The sequence below is a fragment of the Oryza glaberrima genome, chromosome 11, assembly GCF_000147395.1.
Source record: "Oryza glaberrima chromosome 11, OglaRS2, whole genome shotgun sequence".
Taxonomy (NCBI): domain Eukaryota; kingdom Viridiplantae; phylum Streptophyta; class Magnoliopsida; order Poales; family Poaceae; genus Oryza; species Oryza glaberrima.
The window spans coordinates 4,145,115-4,167,427 of NC_068336.1; the positions used below are offsets into that span (position 1 = coordinate 4,145,115).

The 22,313-nt window shown below is 41.3% G+C and overlaps 2 protein-coding genes and 1 pseudogene across 6 annotated transcripts; 2 read left to right on the forward strand and 1 right to left on the reverse strand.

Moving 5' to 3' along the window:
- The first annotated feature begins 995 nt into the window (after positions 1 to 995).
- Positions 996 to 4,353, forward strand: LOC127754650 (aspartic proteinase Asp1-like; annotated as a pseudogene).
- Positions 4,354 to 6,352: 1,999 nt separating this feature from the next.
- LOC127754135 (aspartic proteinase Asp1) lies at positions 6,353 to 11,457 on the forward strand. Of its 5 annotated transcripts, XM_052279605.1 has the most exons (13): positions 6,353 to 6,484; positions 6,571 to 6,705; positions 6,938 to 7,000; positions 7,094 to 7,129; positions 8,189 to 8,920; positions 9,025 to 9,301; positions 9,391 to 9,508; positions 9,751 to 9,977; positions 10,086 to 10,310; positions 10,441 to 10,591; positions 10,691 to 10,897; positions 10,994 to 11,072; positions 11,157 to 11,457. In XM_052279605.1, exons 6-13 carry the CDS (start codon positions 9,195 to 9,197, stop codon positions 11,273 to 11,275), a joined length of 1,233 nt encoding a protein of 410 aa, XP_052135565.1. In that variant the 5' UTR covers positions 6,353 to 6,484; positions 6,571 to 6,705; positions 6,938 to 7,000; positions 7,094 to 7,129; positions 8,189 to 8,920; positions 9,025 to 9,194; the 3' UTR covers positions 11,276 to 11,457. The 5 variants fall into 5 exon arrangements, with proteins under 5 accessions (XP_052135565.1, XP_052135563.1, XP_052135564.1 ...); XM_052279603.1 differs by having other exon boundaries at positions 6,571 to 7,129; XM_052279604.1 differs by having other exon boundaries at positions 6,938 to 8,920.
- Positions 11,458 to 12,834: 1,377 nt separating this feature from the next.
- On the reverse strand, positions 12,835 to 15,375 carry LOC127755315 (NAC domain-containing protein 71). The gene is made up of 3 exons (XM_052280972.1): positions 15,108 to 15,375; positions 14,720 to 15,015; positions 12,835 to 14,212 (listed from the first exon to the last, which is right to left on the reverse strand). The coding sequence occupies exons 1-3, from the start codon at positions 15,271 to 15,273 to the stop codon at positions 13,685 to 13,687; spliced, it is 990 nt and encodes a 329-aa protein (XP_052136932.1). The 5' UTR covers positions 15,274 to 15,375; the 3' UTR covers positions 12,835 to 13,684.
- Positions 15,376 to 22,313: the final 6,938 nt, after the last annotated feature.

The following is a 22,313-nucleotide window of genomic DNA, read 5'->3' on the forward strand; positions in this document are numbered from 1 at the left end:
GATATTTTTTTAAAAAAAAGAACCAGCCATGCCCCTCTCATGTGTGAGGGTAACCAGTGTGACTCTCACTACAACAACTTGTCCATCTACTAATTTAAAAGATGGTAGTGGTGGTGGTGGTCCACTACCTAACTACCATACGAGATCCATGAACTGTTTGTTGCTTGTCTCTTAGCCTCCACATGTCATAGATCCAGTCGAAAGGAAAATATGACAAAAAAATATTATGAAAATTTTCATCTTTACGAAATGACAGCAAAATTAGCATCATGATAATATATTAGATAATTAGGACCCGTTGCAATGCACGTGCATTATGCTAGTATAAAAAAATGGTCATAATAATGAATTAAATATCTGACGAATAGCTTAGTAAAAATTATATAAGAAATGTAGCTATAAAAAGTATTAAAAGAAATTGCTTTTTATATAAATGTGGCACAAAATAATCCACACACATATCGTTTAGAACCCACTGCCATTTCGTACCACAAACCCATCCAGATTGTGTGCTAGGGCTGACGCCTGCCAGTTGCAGCTTGCTAGCTAGTACTCCCTTCCATTTCAGGTTATAACATGTTTTTTTAGTTTGGCCAAAGTCAAACATGTTTTTTTAGTTTGGCCAAAGTCAAACTGCTTCAAGTTTAACTAAATTTATAGATAAATATAGTAATATTTATATTACTAAATTAGTTTTATTAAATTAATAAGTAAATATATTTTTATAATAAATTTATTTTGGGTTAAAAATATTACTATTTTTTCTATAAACTTAATCAAACGTAAAGCAGTTTGACTTTGATCAAAGTTAAAATATCTTATAATGTGAAACGGAGGGAGTAATTGGGTTGAGCACCTATAAAATCCCTCACAAGTCACACTACACAAGCTTCACATTCTCTCTGTCTCTCTCTCTCTCTCACCATACCAATTACTCCTAATTAATTAAGGACTCAGTAGGTCACACTAGCTGGCTAGCTAGTCTGTATAACGGCATGGCAGCTGCCAGGTGGGCCCCGATCGCCGGCTTCCTGCTCGTGCTCCCGGCGCTGCTGCTGCTGCCGCCGGCGGCATCCTCCGCCGCCATGGTGTTCCCGCTCCACGGCAACGTCTTCCCTTCTGGGTAGGCGAGGCAAGAGCAAGACGGCCACCTCCTCCTCCTCATCCTCCAAACGCTCTGCAGCATGCATGTGCAAACATTTCACAATTTTGGCTGATTAATTAGTTGATAATCTGATCTGCATTTTTCGGATTATTGCATGCATCAGCCGCTTCTTCTTGACGATGAACATCGGCGTCCCGGCGAAGCCATACTTCCTGGACATCGACACCGGCAGCGACCTCACCTGGGTGGAGTGCGACGCTCCCTGTCAGAGCTGCCACCAGGCATGCATGCATGCATTATTGCTCACTCCAAATGCATTGCATCTTTCCTTTTTAATCTCCCCGTATACTCGCTTCGGTTTTTAATACTATACGACAATACATTTGACAATTCGTCTTATTAAAAATATTTTGTAGTTACCATTTATTTTATTGTGATTTGATTTATCATCAAATGTCTTTCAAGTATGACTTAACTTTTTTTATATTTACAAAATAATTAATAAGACGAATAGTCAAATATTTATAAAAAAAATAATGGCATCATACGTGAAAAACGGAGGTAGCAGCTTTTTAAGAAGTAAGCTCATTGTGTAGCTACCTAGCGTAGAATCTCTGCCTAACCTTGCAGTTAATTAAATCATGGAATTAGGTAGTTATTGGCAAAGAATCCTAGTTAAAGAATTGCCAATCTATTAGGATGGTCGAAATTTCTGAAATTTTGGATTTATTAGTGTGCCCTAGTGGAAAGTATGAGAAAAATTATGTTCACATTTTATGTTAGGTGGTTCATATCAAGATGTATGAATGTGCATTCATTCATACATGCCTAGCTAGCTGCTAGCTAGTCATGTACTCATGTGTGTGGTTTTGATCTTGATATGCATAATGGTGGTTCTTGTTACATGTCACAAACACACCAAAGGTGCCAAACCAGCTGTATGAACCAAAAGGGCAAAACATGGTGAGAGCCGATGACCCGCTCTGCCTTGCGCTACATGAGGACGGTCGGTCCGGTGATGGTAACCATATGTCACCGACGCAGTGCGACTATGAGATCAAGTACGCCGATGGGGCATCAACTATCGGTGCACTCATCGTTGACCAGTTCTCCTTGCCTAGGATCGCCACCCGCCCAAACCTTCCCTTTGGGTAAGCATTGGTGCAACAAGATTCGGTTAAACTTTTAAATTTCCGTAGCTGAAAGGTTGATGGTGCATGCAGCTGCTGGTACAACCAGGGCGTCGGAGAGAACTTCCAGCAAACATCGCCGGTGAATGGCATTCTTGGGCTCGATATATAGGGGGGCAAGGTGAGTTTTGTATCGCAGCTCAAGATGCTTGGGATCATCACCAAGCATGTGGTTGGGCAATGCCTCAGCTCCGGAGGAGGGGGCCTCCTCTTCGTCGGGGACGACAATGGCAACTTGGTGCCTTCTTCACGCGTCACTTGGGTCCCTATGTCCCATAGCAATATCAACACCAAGTAAAGCTATCCTGCTGAATTAATCCATTCTTTATTTCTTTCACTATTTTGGGTGCTTGCAGGTTCATACAATGAGCCAATGTTAATGTGAATCTAGGTGTACTGGCTAGATTGAAGGCATGCTAGCCAATTGATTATATCAGATTTACATATATAGTTGGTATTATCTAAAAAAATATATAGTTGGTATAATTCAATATTAATAGTTTTCAAATAAGATTTTTATTTAGTGTTCCAAGTTTTTTTTGACCATACACTCCAGTTGACCTTAATAAAATTGTTAATGTTACTCTTACCCACTTGGGAGGTAATTGTACATGACAAAGAAAGAAATAAACAACAAATATCCAAGTGGTACTAAAAGCACTAATTGTCGTTTATAAGGCAAATAACATTTTACATATTCTGTAGATATAGATTCGAATTATAATGTGTGTCATGACAATTTGTGCATATAAATTTGAATCGTATTTAGAATACAATACTCCAAATTGTGCTAGTAACATTGTTTCAAATGCTTAAAAAATATTTTGTTTTCCAGTAACACATATATATAATACACAATAGTAATGCAAATATTTGAACCATGTCTATATATACTTGGTTGTAAATATTAAAAGAATATCCTTCAAATCGACATGCATACCAACTGTTTTCCAAATTAATTGAGTCTTATTTGCTTAACTCTAGGTATGATAATCATCTAATATTCTTTCCTTTTATGTTCAATGATTTACTATTTTGAAGGAGCCCACATATTTTAGCTAGAAATTAAAAAGACATAAATGAACAATGGCTAGAATTTATCAAATGTCCTATATAATAGAGGTAAGATGGAGTACCTTAAAAGGTCTCTTGCAAGGTTTCGGTAATATTTTTCTTTACTTCCTTTCATCTGGTTTTAAAAAATTATACACTACTGTTCTTAATTTTTTTTTCAGGAATTACTACTCACCTGGCTCAGCAACACTGTACTTCGATAGACGACATTCACTAGGCATGAACCCGATGGATGTGGTATTTGACAGTGGAAGTACATATACATACTTCACTAAGCAGCCATACCAAGCAACTGTTTATGCGGTAAATTAATTTCAACCTTGATACATTCAATCTGTCATGAATTTGACAAAGGAAACATTGGCTAATATTAATTAATGAAATGTGAATATAACCTTGCAGATCAAAGGTGGTCTCAGCAGCACCTCACTTGAACAGGTTTCAGATCCTAGTCTTCCACTGTGCTGGAAAGGGCAGAAGGCATTCGAATCTGTGTCTGATGTGAAGAAAGAATTCAAGTCATTGCAGCTGAACTTTGGTAACAATGCTGTCATGGAGATCCCTCCTGAAAACTTCCTCATTGTCACTGTAAGTGACTTAAGTATTTCGACAACCCAATTGATGATTAACTAGAAACAATCCACTTCTTTTTACTGAAAATGATTGTTAAGGTTTCTCTAATTTACATGCATATATGTGCCAGGAATATGGGAATGTGTGCTTGGGAATCCTTCATGGATCTAGACTGAATTTCAACATAATTGGAGGTACAAATTAAGTTCACATCAGCATCCAGAGTTTCTGAAATTTAGCCATCACATGCATCTTTGTGTGACAAATGCATTTTTTACCTTCTTTTGTTTTGTAGACATTACAATGCAGGATCAGATGGTGATATATGATAACGAGAGAGAACAGCTTGGATGGATCCGTGGATCATGCGGTCGGAGCCCTACTAAGTCTGTTATGTCTTTCTTTCCATGATCTTTATTCAGCACATTGGTAATAATAAATGGCTGTATACTGTTGTAACTGAAGATTGCCAATATATAATCTGTTGCAATCCAAATAAAGTCTGTACTCTTAAACACATATATGGCTGGATAAATAGACAAAAGAAGTGAAGGATCGATGAGCATGTAATAGAGCCTGATAACAAGTCCCTGACCTATATTCTCCTCCTATTTTTTTTACAAAATGATGATATTATACTGTTTATGATGAGACGACGGGTTCCATATTATCTCCCGTCTCTCCAATGTTACATTGAAGTGAATTATGATGGTTATGATTGACACATTTAGCAGACATGTTTGTCATTTACAACAAACTATATAATCAAATTAATCATTCTAAAGGTTTGTATTGCCAATAGTAGTTTCCTAGTTATCTTCATGCAGGTGGAAAGAATACCATCATAAATTAATAATCCAAAAGATAAAAGGAAAATGTGGAAATAGCGACGGTAACAATTTGGGTCTTTGACCGGTGGGGGCTAAGCCAAAAATGTACGGCTATCGAGCCATCCATCTCTATGTAGGCCTAGGCTTCACTTATCGTGGACTATACACCTTCCGTCCTAAATAAATTTAAATTCTAGCTACGAATTTAAATAAAGTATTTGACTTTTTTTGACGGATGGAGTAGTCGTGAACTTGCCATCCAAATAAGAGCAAATTTAATAGTATAGCCAATTGTTGGCTCCAAAAATCTCCACATCAGTAATAGAAATATTGAATAAGAGTAGTATTTGTACAATAAGTAGATGTAAAATCATCTACACCCAAGTTCCTATGCATCTATTCTTAGTTTTTTTAAGAGTCAATTGCATCCACGGTATAACAACTTGGCGGGTGGGTGTGATATAGTACAATAACTTGAAAATTGAACGTTCGAGTGTAACAACTTGACAAGTGAGTGCGTTCTAGTACAAGAACTTGACAAATTAGTATTTTAGTGCATCAACTTAGCTAAGCATGTGCTAGGTGAGTTTTTTTTTCACGATGCCAGTATGCTATTACATAGCAGTCCTACGGATATTACTTTACAATATTAAATTTAATCTTAAGATTTATACTGCACATCCAATTTACATCCAATTATCTTTAAGAATTTTTGTTTTCTTCACCTTTCCAAATCTCAACCGAAATCTAATAATTTTTACATCCAGTTTAATTGATTTTCAGTTATTAGTTGTTAGGATAAAAATATAAATATGGTTATATACAAGTCCACGCTAGTATATTGTCAAAATAAGTACTTGAAAATTAAATATGTATTAAAAAAGTGCTCCAAATAATTAAGTTATCGCATAACTTCTTAACTTAATGTATCAAAATTGTACATATCTTGCAAGTTGTTGCATTTATGCGATCGCTTATAAAGTTCTTGTCCTGAATTGCACTTACCTATCAAGTTGTTGCACTAGAATGCTCATTTCTTAAGTTCTTGCATCAAATTGCACCTACCTGCTAAGTTGATGCACCGTGAGTGTAATTTACTCTTTTTTTAATCTAAGCTTTTCACGTCTGTCCATATCCTTTTGCTCCCTATCGTTCTGTCTGTGAGAATAGAGCTACTGCAGAGAGCCAATAGGAGATGTGGTAGCGTTGATAGTTTCACATTGGAGAGTGTGAGCAGTCGACGCTTATTTAGTCGCTCGCTTTCACTCTCTTTCCACTCATTCCTACTCCCAGCTCATCAATTTCTCTAGCATGGATGCAGTGTAGCCAACAAAAATGATCTATTGTACCCTAGCATTGATTGTGAGCCAAATGCCGGCTGTCACGAACCGTCCGATCTCATTTGTGCGGCCATTATTAGGGCACGTGATGTGATGCGGTCAAACGAATAATTTGCACATGAGACCCTTGAACTCTACGTAATTACATATTTGGTCTGCAAAGCCGAGTTAATCGGTGTCGTTAGAACCGTCGGATCAAGGCTGCACGGTGCAGATCTTTCCGCCGCTTGGAAAAACAGAGCAGAGCAGAGTATGGCCGCCGCCGCTTCCGAGCTCCACTTCGCCGGAGACGCGCAACGGCGCAACCAGCGGCGCGGCGGAGGCGGCGGTGCTGATCGCCGGCGAGATATCACCTTCCACCGGAATCTTCAGGTGAGCACCTGCGGCCACATTCATTCATCTCTGCTCTTCTTCGCTCAACTAAACCCTAACCCTTTTCCCCCAATTCCTCCTTTCAGATGGCTCGCAAGAGGCAACAACCCAGCGCTGAGGAGGTCGTCGGAGCCACAGCCCGGCGAGAAGCATCTCCGGCAACGGGCTCGTACCTTGCACCCCTGCTGTGTTGTATTGGTACTGAAGTCTGGAACATTCAGGTATATTGTGAGATAGCCTTGTACAGTACAGTTCTACAATTGTTCAATTTCTTTGTGACCTGCAAGACAATGTCACAATGCATGTATGATAGTGAGCACTACTACACTTCAGTACATTCTTGTGCTACAGGATTCAGTAACAATTCGAGACGAAATGGATTTGGTCTTAAGCGAGCAACTTAAAGGCACTGCTGATTTTCTGACATGTATACTGTCATGTATTTATACGCAGTTATGCACACTTGGAAGTCTGCAGTTAACTGGATACATAGAGAATTTTCAGATCGAACACAAGGTATATTGTTACACATTCTGACCATTTAGATTTGAGATTAATCCTCACCTTGTATTCACATCGTGTCATGGGTTCAATTATGATCACTTGAAGGCTTTGCTTTGCTGAGTAACCAGATGGATATATCAGGTATATGAAAAGTTGCAGATACTATTGTGATCTTGCTATTTCTGGTCTCACATCGTCAGAACAAAAATGCTGTCAGTTGATGTCTTCTAGCTAGGATTGGATTACCGGATTGACAGCTATTGTCCAATCATATCTAATGCCGGTTACAAAACCTTGTGAACATTTTACTCTTATTCTCACCAATATTGGAATCAATCTTACATATTTAAGAAAGATCTATATCAAATGAGCAAAATCAAGTCAAGATAGTACATAGGGTCCTACCAATTCTGAACGAAATTGGGCTACATTTCTGTTCAATCTTTATGCAGGAGTTCTACCAAGTTGCACGCAAGTCTGTTCTGTTGTAACCGTGTATTAGAGACAACCTTGTGTGTTGTGATAGCTCATAACTAATTATAGCTACTTAGTATATTATCCTTTTAATCGCAATATGCTTCTCTAGTTAGTTTACCTCTATGTACATTGGGATGCAACAGACTTGGATTCCAGATCTGACAGTTGGTTTTAACATACACACCAACATTTACCTTTAGCATAAGTTCTCCCTTGATATCATAAATATATAATCATATTGTTAATTCTTCTAAGATCACTTAAAATTATCAATAACGATTAAACAAATAAGTATAAGATGATGGGTGACAGTCTGCACAAACTACATTGTTTTGTCTGTTTCTAGTATAGATAACAGAACAGAAGAGCTGTAGTTAAGTAGATGCCTACCAGTTATGATCATGAGTAACCATTATTTACTAATCTCAGCTATTGACCCTTACAAAAAATCTGTGAATTTTTAACAGCACGCACGCTGATAAGAGTGCTACCCTGCTAGAGTTGTAACAAGACACAGAGACAACTTCCAAAAACTTGTTAGTTGATGGAGATTGAAACCGAATTTTATCCTATAAATTTCGTAACCAATTGATATGCATGAATTGCAAATAATATTTTTGAAGAAAAAAATTGGAAGGAAAAAAACGACAACTATTTTAGCTGTAGCATGAATGATTAGCGATGAGATTACTCAAGTAGAATTTTTTTTTCTCTGTGATGCAGTTATATTACTGGAAACGGACACTTTCTCCCTATGGTTTATGGACACATGAAGATTGCTATTCACACTGATTAGAATATTCTGCAGAAAATAATGTGTACAAATGTGGCAGTTACAGAGCAGTTATGGATATCATATATAGCTAAGAAGAACAAGAACAGGGCTTTTCTGAAGTTGACAAATCCAAATATGGAGCTAAAAAAAATATGCTGACTAGTCTATAGAACACTGCCTCGTCATATCATTTGAAAGTATCAACTGGCATGCATATCCTAAAATATTATCATTTGCTACTAAGTACATCCCAATTCAGTCTGCATCTCTATTCTGCAATTTTTTTCAAAATCGACTACCAGTAGATGTTTACTCTCTGTTTACAAGTCAATCATAATACTCGTGTGAGCGATGTAACTGCAAACTAGAGCAAGATGTACAGAAAATCAAAGATTATCTTAGCTTTGTACAGTGCCTGAAAATCAAAACATGTTCATATTTGACCGAGCCTGATATTGTTAGCCACCTTAGTCTCAATGATCACTATCACTAGCAGTCTGTTTGTTATGAATCACATGCGCAGCTAATATACTGTTTTGCTAAAAAGATTTTTATTGCAAATTTATCTATATACAGATGTTCTAATGCATCCTAATACCCATGGAAGCTGGGGTGTTACGCATGATGATAGAGGTGTACCACATTCTGAAGCTATCATACACGAAACTCCAAACAGAAAGGTAACACCTGTCACCCTGTCTTGCCACTAGAGTACAAATTCAATATTGGAACCCAGAATTACGAAAATTAAAAACAAAATAATAAAAATGAAATGGAAAAACAGAATGTACACAAGACAGAGAGAAGACATGCCGAGGCCTATAAATACTTCACAAGTTCACATCCCCTTCTGCACTCAGACCATCCCAATGAACAGAGTTTCAAAAGAGAAAGAAGTATAGCCCTTCAGGCTGTCACAGCACTTGTGTCTAAGAGCTCCACCTCCATCACACCATGACTGCAAGGTTGGCACTGCTCGCCAGCCTTCTTCTCCTGCTCCAACTGGTGCCGCCATCCTCTGCCGTGGTGTTGGAGCTCCACGGTAACGTCTACCCTATTGGGTAAGCAAACCTTCTTTCCAGAGAACCCATCAACGTTTTGTGTGTCCAATGTTCAGTGCAATGTTTGACATTTTTGTTGTTCTCTGCAGCCATTTCTTCGTCACCATGAACATCGGCGACCCGGCAAAACCCTACTTCCTGGACATCGACACCGGCAGCACCCTCACCTGGCTGCAGTGCGACTACCCCTGCATTAATTGCAACAAGGCACACTCACTATTTTATCCTCGTTTAATTGGCAGTTTCGTTCAAAAAAATAAGGGCACACTCACATGCCACATTTTAGCTCTATGAAGCATAGGAGTTCAAGATTGAATTGTGTTGCAAATATGCATGATTCGCTTCTACTCCCACTCAGAATAGGCTAAAAAATGAGCAATCAGCAATGCAAACATGTCACTTTAGTTTCAGTTACAGCTATTGTCAACCCTTTCTCACAATCAACACAGGTACCACACGGGTTGTACAAGCCAGAACTAAAATATGCGGTGAAATGCACCGAACAACGGTGTGCCGACCTGTACGCTGATCTGAGAAAGCCGATGAAATGCGGGCCCAAGAACCAATGTCACTATGGGATTCAGTATGTTGGTGGGTCATCCATTGGCGTGCTCATCGTCGACAGCTTCTCCCTCCCAGCAAGCAATGGCACCAATCCTACCAGCATCGCATTTGGGTAAGCCACCACAAGCCGAAACATTGCGCATTTGCTTGATGTCACTATAGTGCCACACACCAACAACAACGGTGATGACTGATGACCCTCGCTTGCTTGCTCATGTAGCTGTGGGTACAATCAGGGGAAGAACAATCACAATGTGCCCACACCGGTAAACGGCATCCTCGGGCTCGGTAGAGGAAAGGTTACGCTGCTCTCACAGCTCAAGTCCCAGGGGGTGATCACCAAGCATGTCTTGGGCCATTGCATCAGCTCAAAAGGAAAGGGTTTCCTCTTCTTTGGGGATGCCAAGGTGCCAACTTCAGGTGTAACCTGGTCCCCCATGAACAGGTAGGAACTGTTGCCCATCAAGTGCTTGTCGGTGACAACGCAAAGTTAGAGATGGATATGATTGAGCTTTTTAGTTTACTTTTCTCAGTCAATTTCATACTATATTACATGGCATTGTGTTTCATTCCAGAGAGCATAAGCACTATTCACCCAGGCAAGGAACCTTGCATTTCAATTCAAATAGCAAGCCGATAAGCGCAGCGCCAATGGAAGTCATATTTGATAGTGGTGCCACGTACACCTACTTTGCTCTGCAGCCATACCACGCGACTCTCTCAGTAGTATGCTTCACACTACAAATTTCCTTTTATATTTTTACGCCAATATGGACATCTGAGCAGAGAACATCCAGCAGAACTCATGTCATGTGGCTCTTGCAGGTGAAATCCACTCTCAGCAAGGAATGTAAGTTTCTTACTGAGGTAAAAGAAAAAGATCGGGCTCTTACTGTATGCTGGAAAGGTAAGGATAAAATCAGAACTATCGATGAAGTCAAGAAGTGCTTCAGATCACTGTCTCTGAAATTTGCCGATGGCGATAAGAAGGCCACTTTGGAGATCCCACCTGAGCACTACCTCATTATCTCTGTAAGCATTCAACAACTCAAATTACGATACAAGCTAGTAATGGACAACAAATCATTGAAGGAACAACAACTAACATCCTTTGTGTGTTTGTGGCAGCAAGAGGGCCATGTGTGCTTGGGCATCCTTGATGGATCAAAGGAGCATCCGTCGTTAGCTGGAACAAACTTAATTGGAGGTATGAAGTTCAGACATTCAAACATGCTCACCACCATATGCATAATCTTTGTAATTAACATTTCGATTGATTACTGTTCTACAGGAATTACAATGCTGGATCAGATGGTCATATATGACAGCGAGAGATTGCTGCTCGGATGGGTCAATTATCAGTGCGATAGAATTCCCCGTTCTGCGTCTGCGATCACTTCGCGTCTCTGAATAAACTGTAAACCAGAATACAGGGAGGATAGATGGAAACAGAAAGGGGCATTCATATCTTAGAAAAGAACTGAATGATAAAGCATGTATGCTTCTGCCCATAAATAATGAAATGAAGTAATATTTTAGCATATGTTATTTACACCGGGTTTCTAAATTGATTGAACGCAGAAATAGGTGTCTGAATCTGTGGTTATTTGTTTCTTCCTGCATCATCAGTATAGAGTTCATCATGTGCTAATTGCATTTTCAAAAGTAGTGGTGTATAAAGTCATAACTACAGGTACATTCTTGCATTTGTGCACCTTCTGTTTATAAAATTCAAGAAACCTAGCTAAAGCTAGGATGCTGAGTCAGTGATGTTGGATGAACATATATGAAAGCCTGCAACTTACTTGGTGGAGTATGCCTAATCGATTTCTAGTCTGGTGCTTTTGATGTTTCTTGTAAGCAGAGAATGTTTAGCCGGCTTTGTATCAAGCAATAGTAAAGCTTCTCATCAGCAAAGTAATACTATTTTACAACATGCAAACAGATTAGCAAAAACTCCTGTAACAACTCAGAAAGAAGAACAAAAAACTGATTAAAGTCTTGCTGTGAAAAACTGGAGAGCAGATTGCAAACAATACTTACGATGCAAACCCGGGTCATGGTGACTGTCAGATCAAAATCCACTCGGAAGATTCAGAAACTCTGATCGATGCTTTCAGACAAAATTTCCTGTACAGATTGCACTGCATGGCTAAATACATGTATAAACAAGCAGCCAATTCCAAACGGCGAACAAAATCAATGAGCTCTGAAGATTGCAGGTGCAACCGTGCAAGCCATTTTGAATATCTGACTACCTGAACTAGTAGTATTTCTAGGTAGACAGAAATGCTGAGCAGTAAAAGTAATATACTACCACTACCGAATCAATGGGTTATGATCAATTGATCTGTCTGCAACAATTGAATTATCTCTACAATCTACATTTGCATTTTAACATTATTGATTGGCAGTTTGCCATAGCAAGTTTCTGTCACATACATACTACCGAAAGAAGCTACTACTTACAGATAATTGTGTTATTGGCACAGAGTTATGACTTTTGACACTTGATGACACCCATAAGAAAAACAACTGTCACCACACCACTTCTTTTTCAGAAAAATAAACACAAAGTCATAGCCGATGACGCCCTTTTTATATTAATAAGGTTCAATAGTAGCATGCATGACATCTCCCAACAGCTGCATAAATGGATTCAGCACCAACAGATTTAACACATAATCCCAAATTACCAGAAAGGCAAAAAGTAAGCAACAAAACTAGCTATTAATTAATAACTACCATTCGCCATGCTCGTGCAGGCAACCATCAGCATGGCCAAATCTTATCTGTTTTTTTGTAATAACACTTGCAATATATATCTTTGCCATGGCAGTATGGCACAGCACACTTGCAAGATGCAGCTCACCTTTCGTTTTCCAGCTTGTACTTGTGCCAGCCAACCCCTGTAATCTCAATGGATAATTACACCCAAGTTGGTGAGAGGGCTAGAGAGATCGAAACAGTATTATAATTACAAGTTACAGCACTATTTATTATTATTATTACCGATAATTGCATTACAAAATTTGGTTTTCCAGGTCACGCGAGAGACCCAACTGAAAGCGACTCTAATCACATAAATACCATGTCGCAATCACCCTTACATTACATTACCAAACGACAAAAAACCCAAAAAAAGAGAAAAAAAATCAAAACCTAACTAAAGTGTCAGAGACCTGTTTGGCACGAACGAACCTGAAGTGAACTGAAGTACCCGTTCTTCTACATTTTAATTTCCTCTACGAACCTAGACACGACTGACAATACCATCAGCTGCTGGCGCCCCTGAAAATTCCAAAACTTTGAACTTTGGTCTCTGAATTTCTCCTCTGTGTTTTTTTTTTCTCTTCTCTTCTCTATTGTTTGTTCTGAATCTATCAGGAAGGCATGTCAACTAAAAAAAAAAATCGACTGGTTACATCGACTATGGCTACCTATCATCAACGAAAATTTTACCAGTCATTTCTACCATGCTCACGGTACTCCCCATCCGGCAGAAACAAAAATCAGGGATGTGTTCTTGAATTCTCCACCATTTTTAACCTCGCTCGCCCGTTACGATGCGGCGAGCGAGGATTCGCGGTGCAGAAAACCCTGCACACATGGTGTCGACGAGAGGTACTGGAAGTACCAAGAATTCTCCCTGATTTTTTGCTTTGATTTTGATCTGCCGGTGGAGGCGATCATCGATTGATCGAGCACGGTTAATTTTTGGTTTTTTGGCTGTACCCTAGACTGGTAAAAGAATTACACGATCGACCTGACAGTGGTTAGTGAGCTAATTAACTTTGCAGAGGCGTCACGTTCCGTTAATTAGAACGGCTTCTGCAGGTACGTGAACATGTCGCCGAAGGCGGCGCCGTCGCCGCCGCCGCGGGAGAACGCCGCCGGCGAGGGCAGCTCGAAGAGGGAGCTGTCGATGACGAAGCCATCGTCGCCGACGGCGGCCCAGTCGACGCCGGGCCACCCGCCGCATCCGCCGCTGGGCTGGCTCTCGGCGTAGTCGTGGTCGCCGCCGCCGGGGAAGTCGTCCGGCGACGGCGACGGCGACAGCACGTGCTCCGACCCGCTGGAGTCGGTGTGCAGCCGCGGCATCGAGTCGCGGTCCGCCGACCCCGACCGGTCGAAGCACAGCATCTCCGACTCCGGCTCCTGGTCGTAGAACCCATAGTCGGAGAGCTCCACCTTCATCGCCGCCGCTCCGCCGCCGATACGACCACCCTTCGCCGCCGCCGCCGCCGCAGCCGTCGCCGGCTTCACGTCCTCGACGGCGTCCACCGTGTCGTACCTCTCGATCACTCCCTTCTTGTTGTAGATTCGGCACAACACCCAATCATCCAACTGCAAAAAAAATTAACCAAAAAAGTAATTGAAATTATTAGCAAAGTGATCAAGATTGATGTGGGATGCATGCGAGTGGTGGTGGTAAAAAGATTTTGGTAAATTCGGTGTGATTACGTTTTCCGAGGTGACGTTAAATTCGATAAAGGTTGGGCGCGGGCTTGTCTCTATCTGCGCGTGCGTGAGCCATGACGCCATCCGATCTACCTATACCTAGCGGCTACAGCCATGCTACGAAAGCGACAACTCAGGCGTGCTGCAACTTGCCAATTTGGCACACCTTTCAAATTCTCTTTCTCAAATTTTAAAAATCATTTTTATCAAACCTCTACTACAGCTAGTATTGATGATTGATTTGCCCATATCTTCCTAGAGCTCTCTAGATTGAGACCACTGTATGAACAAATATGGCAATTTCTTTTCTGTTTTTTTATAAAATGAAATGGGGGTAAAATTAGTTAGTGAGGAGAGATGATTGAAAGCAAGAGATGATTAAATAGTACTAACCCTGAGGGCGTTGTGGGAGGACTTGGAGAGCTTGCGGGCGGCGGCGGAGCGGTCGACGTCGGCGAGGCGGTACTCGTGCATGATCCAGTTGGTCTTGACGCCCTTGGGCGGCTTCCCGGCGTAGAAGACGAGCGCCTTCTTGATCGCCACCGCCCGCGGCGACCCCACCGGCTTGTCCGCCCCCGTCGCCTTCCAGTACCCCGTCCCCGCCGCCCTGTTCGGCCGCTGCCCATTCGGGTACTTCCGGTCCCGCGGCGAGAAGAAGTACCACTCCTTCTCCCCTCCCATCGCCCTCTCTGCAACAATTCCAAATCCCCAATTCCGCCATTAGCACACCCACGAATTGAGTTCAATTTCCTCGATCCGATCTGCTTTTGCTCTTGCTTACCGGGGAGATCCCATGGGTTGAACTTGTAGAGGTCCACCTCGGCGATCACCGGGGCTGCGAGGGGGAGGCCGCCGCACTTGCGGCACAGGTAGTACATCACCAGCTCGTCGTCCGTCGGGTGGAACCTGAACCCCGGCGGCAGCTGCAGCGCACCACCGCACTCCATTCAAAAACAAATAAAATTTCTCCGAATCTAAACCTTGATTAGTCCTGAGTTAATCACTAATCACCCTTAACGAAAGCTGGATTAGTCGCTAATGGAAGCTTTCGAAAGTTTGGAATGGAACATTACCCCGCCGTGAGGGGGGCCTATATATAGAGCCCGTGAGGGGGGACACGTGTCGACTGGTTGGGGGAGGAGGCGTCGCCGTGACGCACGTGCAACTTGCTGGGCTGGGCCGCGCGGCAGCCCGGTGTGGTGCGGTTGACCGGAAAGGAGGGGTTTGACACGTGTCGCGCATCGGGAGGGGGCAGGGGGGACGTGTGGGCGGTCGGATGTGGGGTAGGGGGGTTGGGATTGTATTTTGTCATGGATGACGTCAGCTGTTTTGGCGTGGGCCTGGGCCGCATCTGAGCCGTCAAAATATGTAGGGCGCGCACCTGGCAGGTGGGGCCCGCGTGGCTTTGGATGTGTCATGTGGTGGGCCCGGGCCTTGGGGATGTCATGCATGCAGGTGGGACCGGGGGTTCGGGGATGTCATGTGGTGGGGCCCACTTGCTGGGTCCCGGAGTCTTGGTGGTAAATACAGGCCATGGAGATTCCGAGCCGTGGATCTGTTTGTTGTATATAGGTTTACGGCTCGCTGATCTCACTAGCGTTGATTAGTTGTGATTCCGTTGATTTAATTATGGTGGTGATTTGTTTATGAATATATACTCAAAGTTTGGTCAACTTTCGTTTATGGCAAGGTGGCCAGCAGGTAGAATAATTCTTTAAAATGTCTTGACGAAACTGTGACGGAGAAATTTTCTCTACGAAAGCTAGTATTAAACATATTCCGTACTTTATTTACGGGTGATACAATACTGCTCGGAGAGAGAACGGATGATACGACCAGCATCTACTATGTTTTTTTCTCTAATTACACAGTTCGAGGTTACTTTAAAAGCTTTTTTCACATTCAAACAATTTGACGGGATTTCATTTTCCTGACAGGAGATTCGCATCTCCATGTTTCACATGGGCAGCACCATGCACAATTTTTGCAGCACCTATCGCATATTCGCAGCCATGTTTCACGGCTAGATTCATCCACGCATGCATGTGACCTTGCTGGACCACCATGCGACGCAGCCTGCGTTGACGATCGGCGGCGACTCGACCATGGCGATGTGGGCCCCGCGCGCGCTCATCACGGTGGTTGGTGGTGGCTCCTCCGGCCCGGCGACCGGCGACCCCCGCGCGCACGTGGAGACTCCTCGCGGCGCTGGAACGCCGCATCCGGCTGACGTGGCGGTGCGGGGCGGGAGGACGTCACGTCACGCCTTTGGCGCGGGGCCCACGTGGCTGACCTGTTCCGATGCGGCGAAAAGGACTCGCGTGAGTGGGCCCCACGAGTTGACCCCACGTGTCGGTGACCGGTGGCTAGTCGACCGTGCGTGGCGCGAAGGAATTCGCGGGTCCTCTCTTCCTTTTTGCTATATCCGTCGGTTCCGCCTTTCAGTCACTGACAGAAGCCCGGCCCAACTGGAGTAACCAGCGGTTCAGACGCGGCGACCTGCGGCTGCCCGCCCGAGATTCCGACCCTGCTCTTCACCCATTTCCTACGCGCTTTTACACAGACTTCGTGGGTCAATCTTTTGGGACCCCACATGTCAGCCTCACACAGGGTAGCACTTCCCGTGGAAATAGTCGCGGGTTTAGTTTAGTCTCCTCCCTTTGGTGAGACCGACGCGGCGCGCATGAGCCGCATGATGGGTCACGGATGATGGCAATTTCCTGACGGCGACGGCCACTCGCACATTTTTTTTTCCCGGCAGATTTAATTATTCGGTGCCCATATATGTTTATGCTATGTCACTGTCACTACTCTCCTTATAGTTTTGTACTACCAAAGCTAGCACGTATTAGCACTAAGCTGTCATGCTGGCCTCTAGGGATGTTTGTTTAGCCATGAGAGAGAGACGACGGGGTCGATGGCTGCGCCCCTTGGCTCGTGACAATAGATTTTAATTCCTATGCGGTTTCGAAGAGCCAACGTTCTTGGTATATTCATTTTCTTTCGTCTCGTTTTGTCAAACTAGGGTCGTAATCTCTGGGTTATTTAATGGTCCTATCGATGTAATCACTTTAATTATGATGTGATGTCTGGGCTATTTTTTTTTTCTATTTCTCTGGCCGGTTGACGCTGCGGTTTTGCGTGTGGTTTTGGTCTATTACGCATTATTGTCGATTGGGTTATGTGGTTGACGAAAATATGGAGAATTTTCTTTTTGCCGCATACCCGTACCGCTGTTTTGGAATCTTTGAATTCTACGTAGATGGAAATAGGGGATCTTGAATTATCTATGTTGGTTTGATGATGTTATTGTTTCTTCCAAAAGTGAGCAATTATAAATTATTTGTTTTGTCTTGCCACCGTGGTTAAGTTATACAAGATGGTATGTGTTATTTATTATTCTCTCTTTGGAGGGTATTTTTTGTGATACAGATATTTTGTTCTTGATTAGAAGGCATATAGCTAGCTCTCACTACAAATATCGTAGAATAATTTTTATGTCTTGGAAAAAAAATCAACCTATGTGTTTGAGTCTGGGCAAAACATGTATCCAAATTCGTAAGTAGAAGTTTTGTTTTTCACAGAGTGAGTAATTAAGTTACTAGTATTACAATTGGCATGAGAGATCATTGGGTGCTCTGCACAGGAACCATATATACATAGCACATGGATTTTACAATAACACAAGCAAAATTGTTGTACTATCTAGCTACTACTACTGACATCTCAAAATAGTTTATACCATGTAGAAATATTTATACATCCTCACTTAACCAATCAAATTGGGTACTAAACGGTGTACGTTGATTCCAAAGGTTTTACCACGAAATTCATTGGAAAAGGAATATACTATTTCCAATTCGTCCAATAATCTTGCTGGTACACCTGGTTGATTCCGTCAATAATAATCTAATCACTTGTCTTAAACACTACTACTGTTTTGATTTTATGCAAATGGGAAGAGCGTTGGAGATTCCACGGTGGGATCTAGAGATGTTTGCATCATCCATGACATCTACTTAAATGTGATGCATGCACTAATTAACTAAGATCAATTAACACTAATCTTACTTGAGAATTTAATAAAAGAAAGTTGCAAGTTGCATTATATGTAATCAAAGACCCAATTAGATGAGTCACCAGCTCACGTGCTGGGGAACCTACTTATAGCCACACTCCTACCCATTTGAGAAACAGGGTGGTCTGGCAGCCCAGGCCCACTTGCCATCGAAGGAAGCAGAGGGGCTAAGAAGGCAGTTTTGACATTTATAGTTAATTAGTGATTGATTGATGGATTAGGTGCAGCATGACAGCCAATAAAACATGCAAGGACGAAAGCTCCCTCTACCTAAAATAAATGTATGTGGCGCCGCGGTTGTGATCGAATCAGCATCAAAGGTTTTGTCTAATAATAGGCTGCAGATTCTCTTGTGTGTTAACAAAAACTAGCTGTACTGTAGGGTATCTTTTATAAGCCAGATCTATAGTATATCTATATTCCAACATGTACAACAAAGGATGGCATCATAACATGGACCATACTGGCACATAATTAACAAAAAATAATATTATTAAGAAAGAAGCAAACCAATCAGTACGGTTGATAGCCCTGAAATGCATCAGGGGTGAAAGTTCTATTGATACATATATGACCAGAGTCCTAATTCCACAAGTCCCTTAACACACCCTATTTGCTCATGGGACCTTCAATTGAAAGCGTAGTTCTGGTGATCCTGTCCATGTATAATAGGATAGGGATATATATGACACCATGACTTATATACTCCATGCATCAATCCCAAAAAAATGTGACACGCTGAATTTTTTAATAATATTTGACCATTTATTTTATTAAAGAATGCAAATATTATTTATTTTATTGTGACTTATTTTATGATAAAGAAACTATAGTTTTAACTCTTGTACCTTTTCATATTTATACTAATTTTTTAAATAAAATGAATAGTCAAACGTTATGTAAAAAATTAATGACGTCATATATTTTGGGTGAAGGTAGTATATATTAGCTAGCTTCAAAAGGTGATAAGTATAAACATTACATACATATATGTGTATTGATGGGCACATCACTTGTACAGTAGAGTAGTAGACCAATCATTTTGATCGCCCCCTAATTACAGACGATGCTCAACTATCATGTTGGTGGAAATTAGTAACAAGCAATGCATTAATCAAGTAGAACACTACACCACATAAAAACAAGCAAAGCTCTGGATTAATTAGTACTTAATACTGAATAAAATAGTGGACGTGGCATTGCGTCGCCGCTTGCATAATTTCTGTTTGCGGTCGATCGAATCAGCCAGCACCAGCATCAGCCATCAGGTTTCTTCCCCTCACCTGTAAGCTAGAGCAGTAGAGCCCAAGCTTAATTATCAATTAGCTAGATGCATCTCCAGGTCAACTTGTGTTCATGTCGTCATTACCAACAATAAACTAGTAACAATAATAGTACATGATCGACAGAAGCACATATATGATCAATTTGTGAGTGGCCAGATGGTTAATTTAGTCGTCTCGTTTGTTTGGGAGTGCAAGTACATAATTAATCCGGCCCCGGCTGCATGCCTGACCATTGAATTGACTGCATCTTTAATTAATTTTAATTTGAGACAGACAGCGCCCAAGGAAAATGCATGTATGTGTGTGTTCACGGGCAAGGTGCAACGCACCGTGGAAAAAAAAAAACAACAGCTTAATTAATTACACTGTTAAGTTGGTGTACGTTATACTGTGGCCAATAGTCCCAGCTTGCATGCCCGGGCAGAACTTGTTACTTCAGTCCTTACGTATGGAGCGGTGACATCATGATCCATTTTGGTAAAGGGTAGAATTTTGAGTTAAGTTTATCTGCTAATAAGGTGAATAGATCAAGCTGAAGTTATATGATCTTATTGTTTGCTTGTTGACTTATCGGTCGCAGCTAAAATTTAATTTTAGAGGTTTTTTTAATCATGGCAATAGGAATAAATAAGATATAAAAGTTTGCTTTTAAATTATTTATGTTTTATGTTTATGTTTCGTTGGCCTAGCTCAACCAGTCAGGCACATCCATTCTGTTTGTGGATCAAATTGGAATATTCAATTTCGATATTAATTGTCCCTTTTTTCTCTTTATTACCTAAATAGTACACCAACTGTTTGTCATCCGAGATCCCCATACCTCTGAAAACAAACACTACTGTTCATGATCGATCTGTCTGTATATTAGATTCAATTAAGATCTAATTTTAAGTTAGCTAATCAAATGTCAGCTACTCCCAGCACATTTGACTTTCTGCGATGAACGACGTACGCCTGTCTCAAATACGCGGCCATACGCGAATGCTCTAGAGCTACTAATTTGGTCAGCTTTTACTTTTAATTTTCTTTTCTAATTGCTAGCTAGATAAACCTGAAACCAATGATATGTTAACAGCTAGCTAGCCTGCTGATTTTGATTAATTAACTAATGGGGAGATACATGGAGCTAGCATACATGGAGCTAGCATGGCAGGAGAGCCTAATTAACCAATGGCTAATATATAGTTAATTAACCAATTAAAGTTGATCAGAATCTCAACCTTGATGCTGTCATGCTGATGGTCCCCAGTCCCTGCAGTCGTTTGCAAGCAAGTTGGATGTAAATAAATTCTGGACTTTGTTTGATCATGAATCATATTCCACTTGCTGTCGTGGAATCCGTTGTCCTCGCCTGGTTAGCTGGCTTTTTCAATTCATCCCTTTTGTAAAGAAAAGGTAGTTTTTTTTCAACCGAGTGATTTTGATTTAAAAGGTTGCACTTGCAAATTTTGTCTTCCCAGTGTCGGGTAAATTCTTCGCCAAAGTATGTGACGACACATGGGAGTTAATTTTTCAACCTGAATCATCGCATCGACTTTCACTCTTTACTATTTATTTTGATAAATTAAGGGATATAGCGCGCACCCCACTACCATTATCGACCCATCAAGTGGCTCGAAAACCGTTAGAAAAATATGATTTACCGACAGAAGATACTACCCCAGTTTCTATCGAAAGCTAACACTATAATTTGAACAACTTGAGTATATTCACTCTCTATGTTATATATTGATCAAAGTTAATTCTTTTATGGGTTTGTTTTTTTTTTATTTGCATGAGCGGCAGGTCAATCAGTTTCTAGATGGGCCTGTATAAGGTACTCCCTATGTTTTGCTTGCGTAAGTTATTTACGTTGACAAATAGAAGCCTACAAGAAATAACCCATAAACATACAACAAGAAGCTTTAATTAACAATAGTATACTATACACATAGCTATATGTATATATCACTCATATTAAGCAAGCTAGCGACAACCATTGGCGTCAGCAAAACGCACCGATCACACGGACGAATAAAACTAAAGACGCAACACGTACGTTTCTCCAAGAAAACGACCATTAGGTTAGAAATCTCAACGCAATAACAAGCCCTTTTTTTTTCCTTCCTTGAGGCTAAGGGAGACCAATGGCGGCGCTCGCAGTAGTAGCATATGGTTAGCTAAGTCTTTGTTCGAATGTGCAGTTTATTGGTGTCGAAACAAGATTTCGGCAATACTTAAAAGGGTGGCTATCAAGCTAGAAAAGTGGATGGGTTTGGAGACAAGGAATTTTATAAAGGTTCAGACTTTCTTATTCAAGATGTAATACCCTACTCCTATCCGGGGATAATTCCGCCGAGTATATTGTTGATCGTATGATCTGGGGGAAAAGAGTCGTCCTGAGAGGAACCCGGACCCCTCTTATATAGGGGAAGGGGTCCGTATTACAAAATACAGTCCATATCCCTAACGGAATATGTGATTACAGATAAAATACAATCGTAACCGACTAAGATCTCGGGTATTTCCTGACATACAAGTTTAGAAACTAACCCGAGTCCTCATAAAGATATTCTATCTATATTTGATACCGTGTATCCAACAAAACTATAACTGCCATGTAGATATGGGATATCCATAATCT

Coding starts and splice junctions, on each gene's coding strand:
- LOC127754135 (XM_052279607.1), top strand. CDS start 9,195: ATGACTGCAAGGTTGGCACTGCTCGCCAGCCTTCTTCTCCTGCTCCAA. Junction 9,978..10,085: donor CCTACCAGCATCGCATTTGG/GTAAGCCACCAC, acceptor TTGCTCATGTAG/CTGTGGGTACAATCAGGGGA. Junction 11,073..11,156: donor TGGAACAAACTTAATTGGAG/GTATGAAGTTCA, acceptor ACTGTTCTACAG/GAATTACAATGCTGGATCAG.
- LOC127755315 (XM_052280972.1), bottom strand. CDS start 15,273: ATGGAGTGCGGTGGTGCGCTGCAGCTGCCGCCGGGGTTCAGGTTCCAC. Junction 15,016..15,107: donor CAACCCATGGGATCTCCCCG/GTAAGCAAGAGC, acceptor GAATTGTTGCAG/AGAGGGCGATGGGAGGGGAG. Junction 14,213..14,719: donor CCTCCCACAACGCCCTCAGG/GTTAGTACTATT, acceptor TTTTTTTTGCAG/TTGGATGATTGGGTGTTGTG.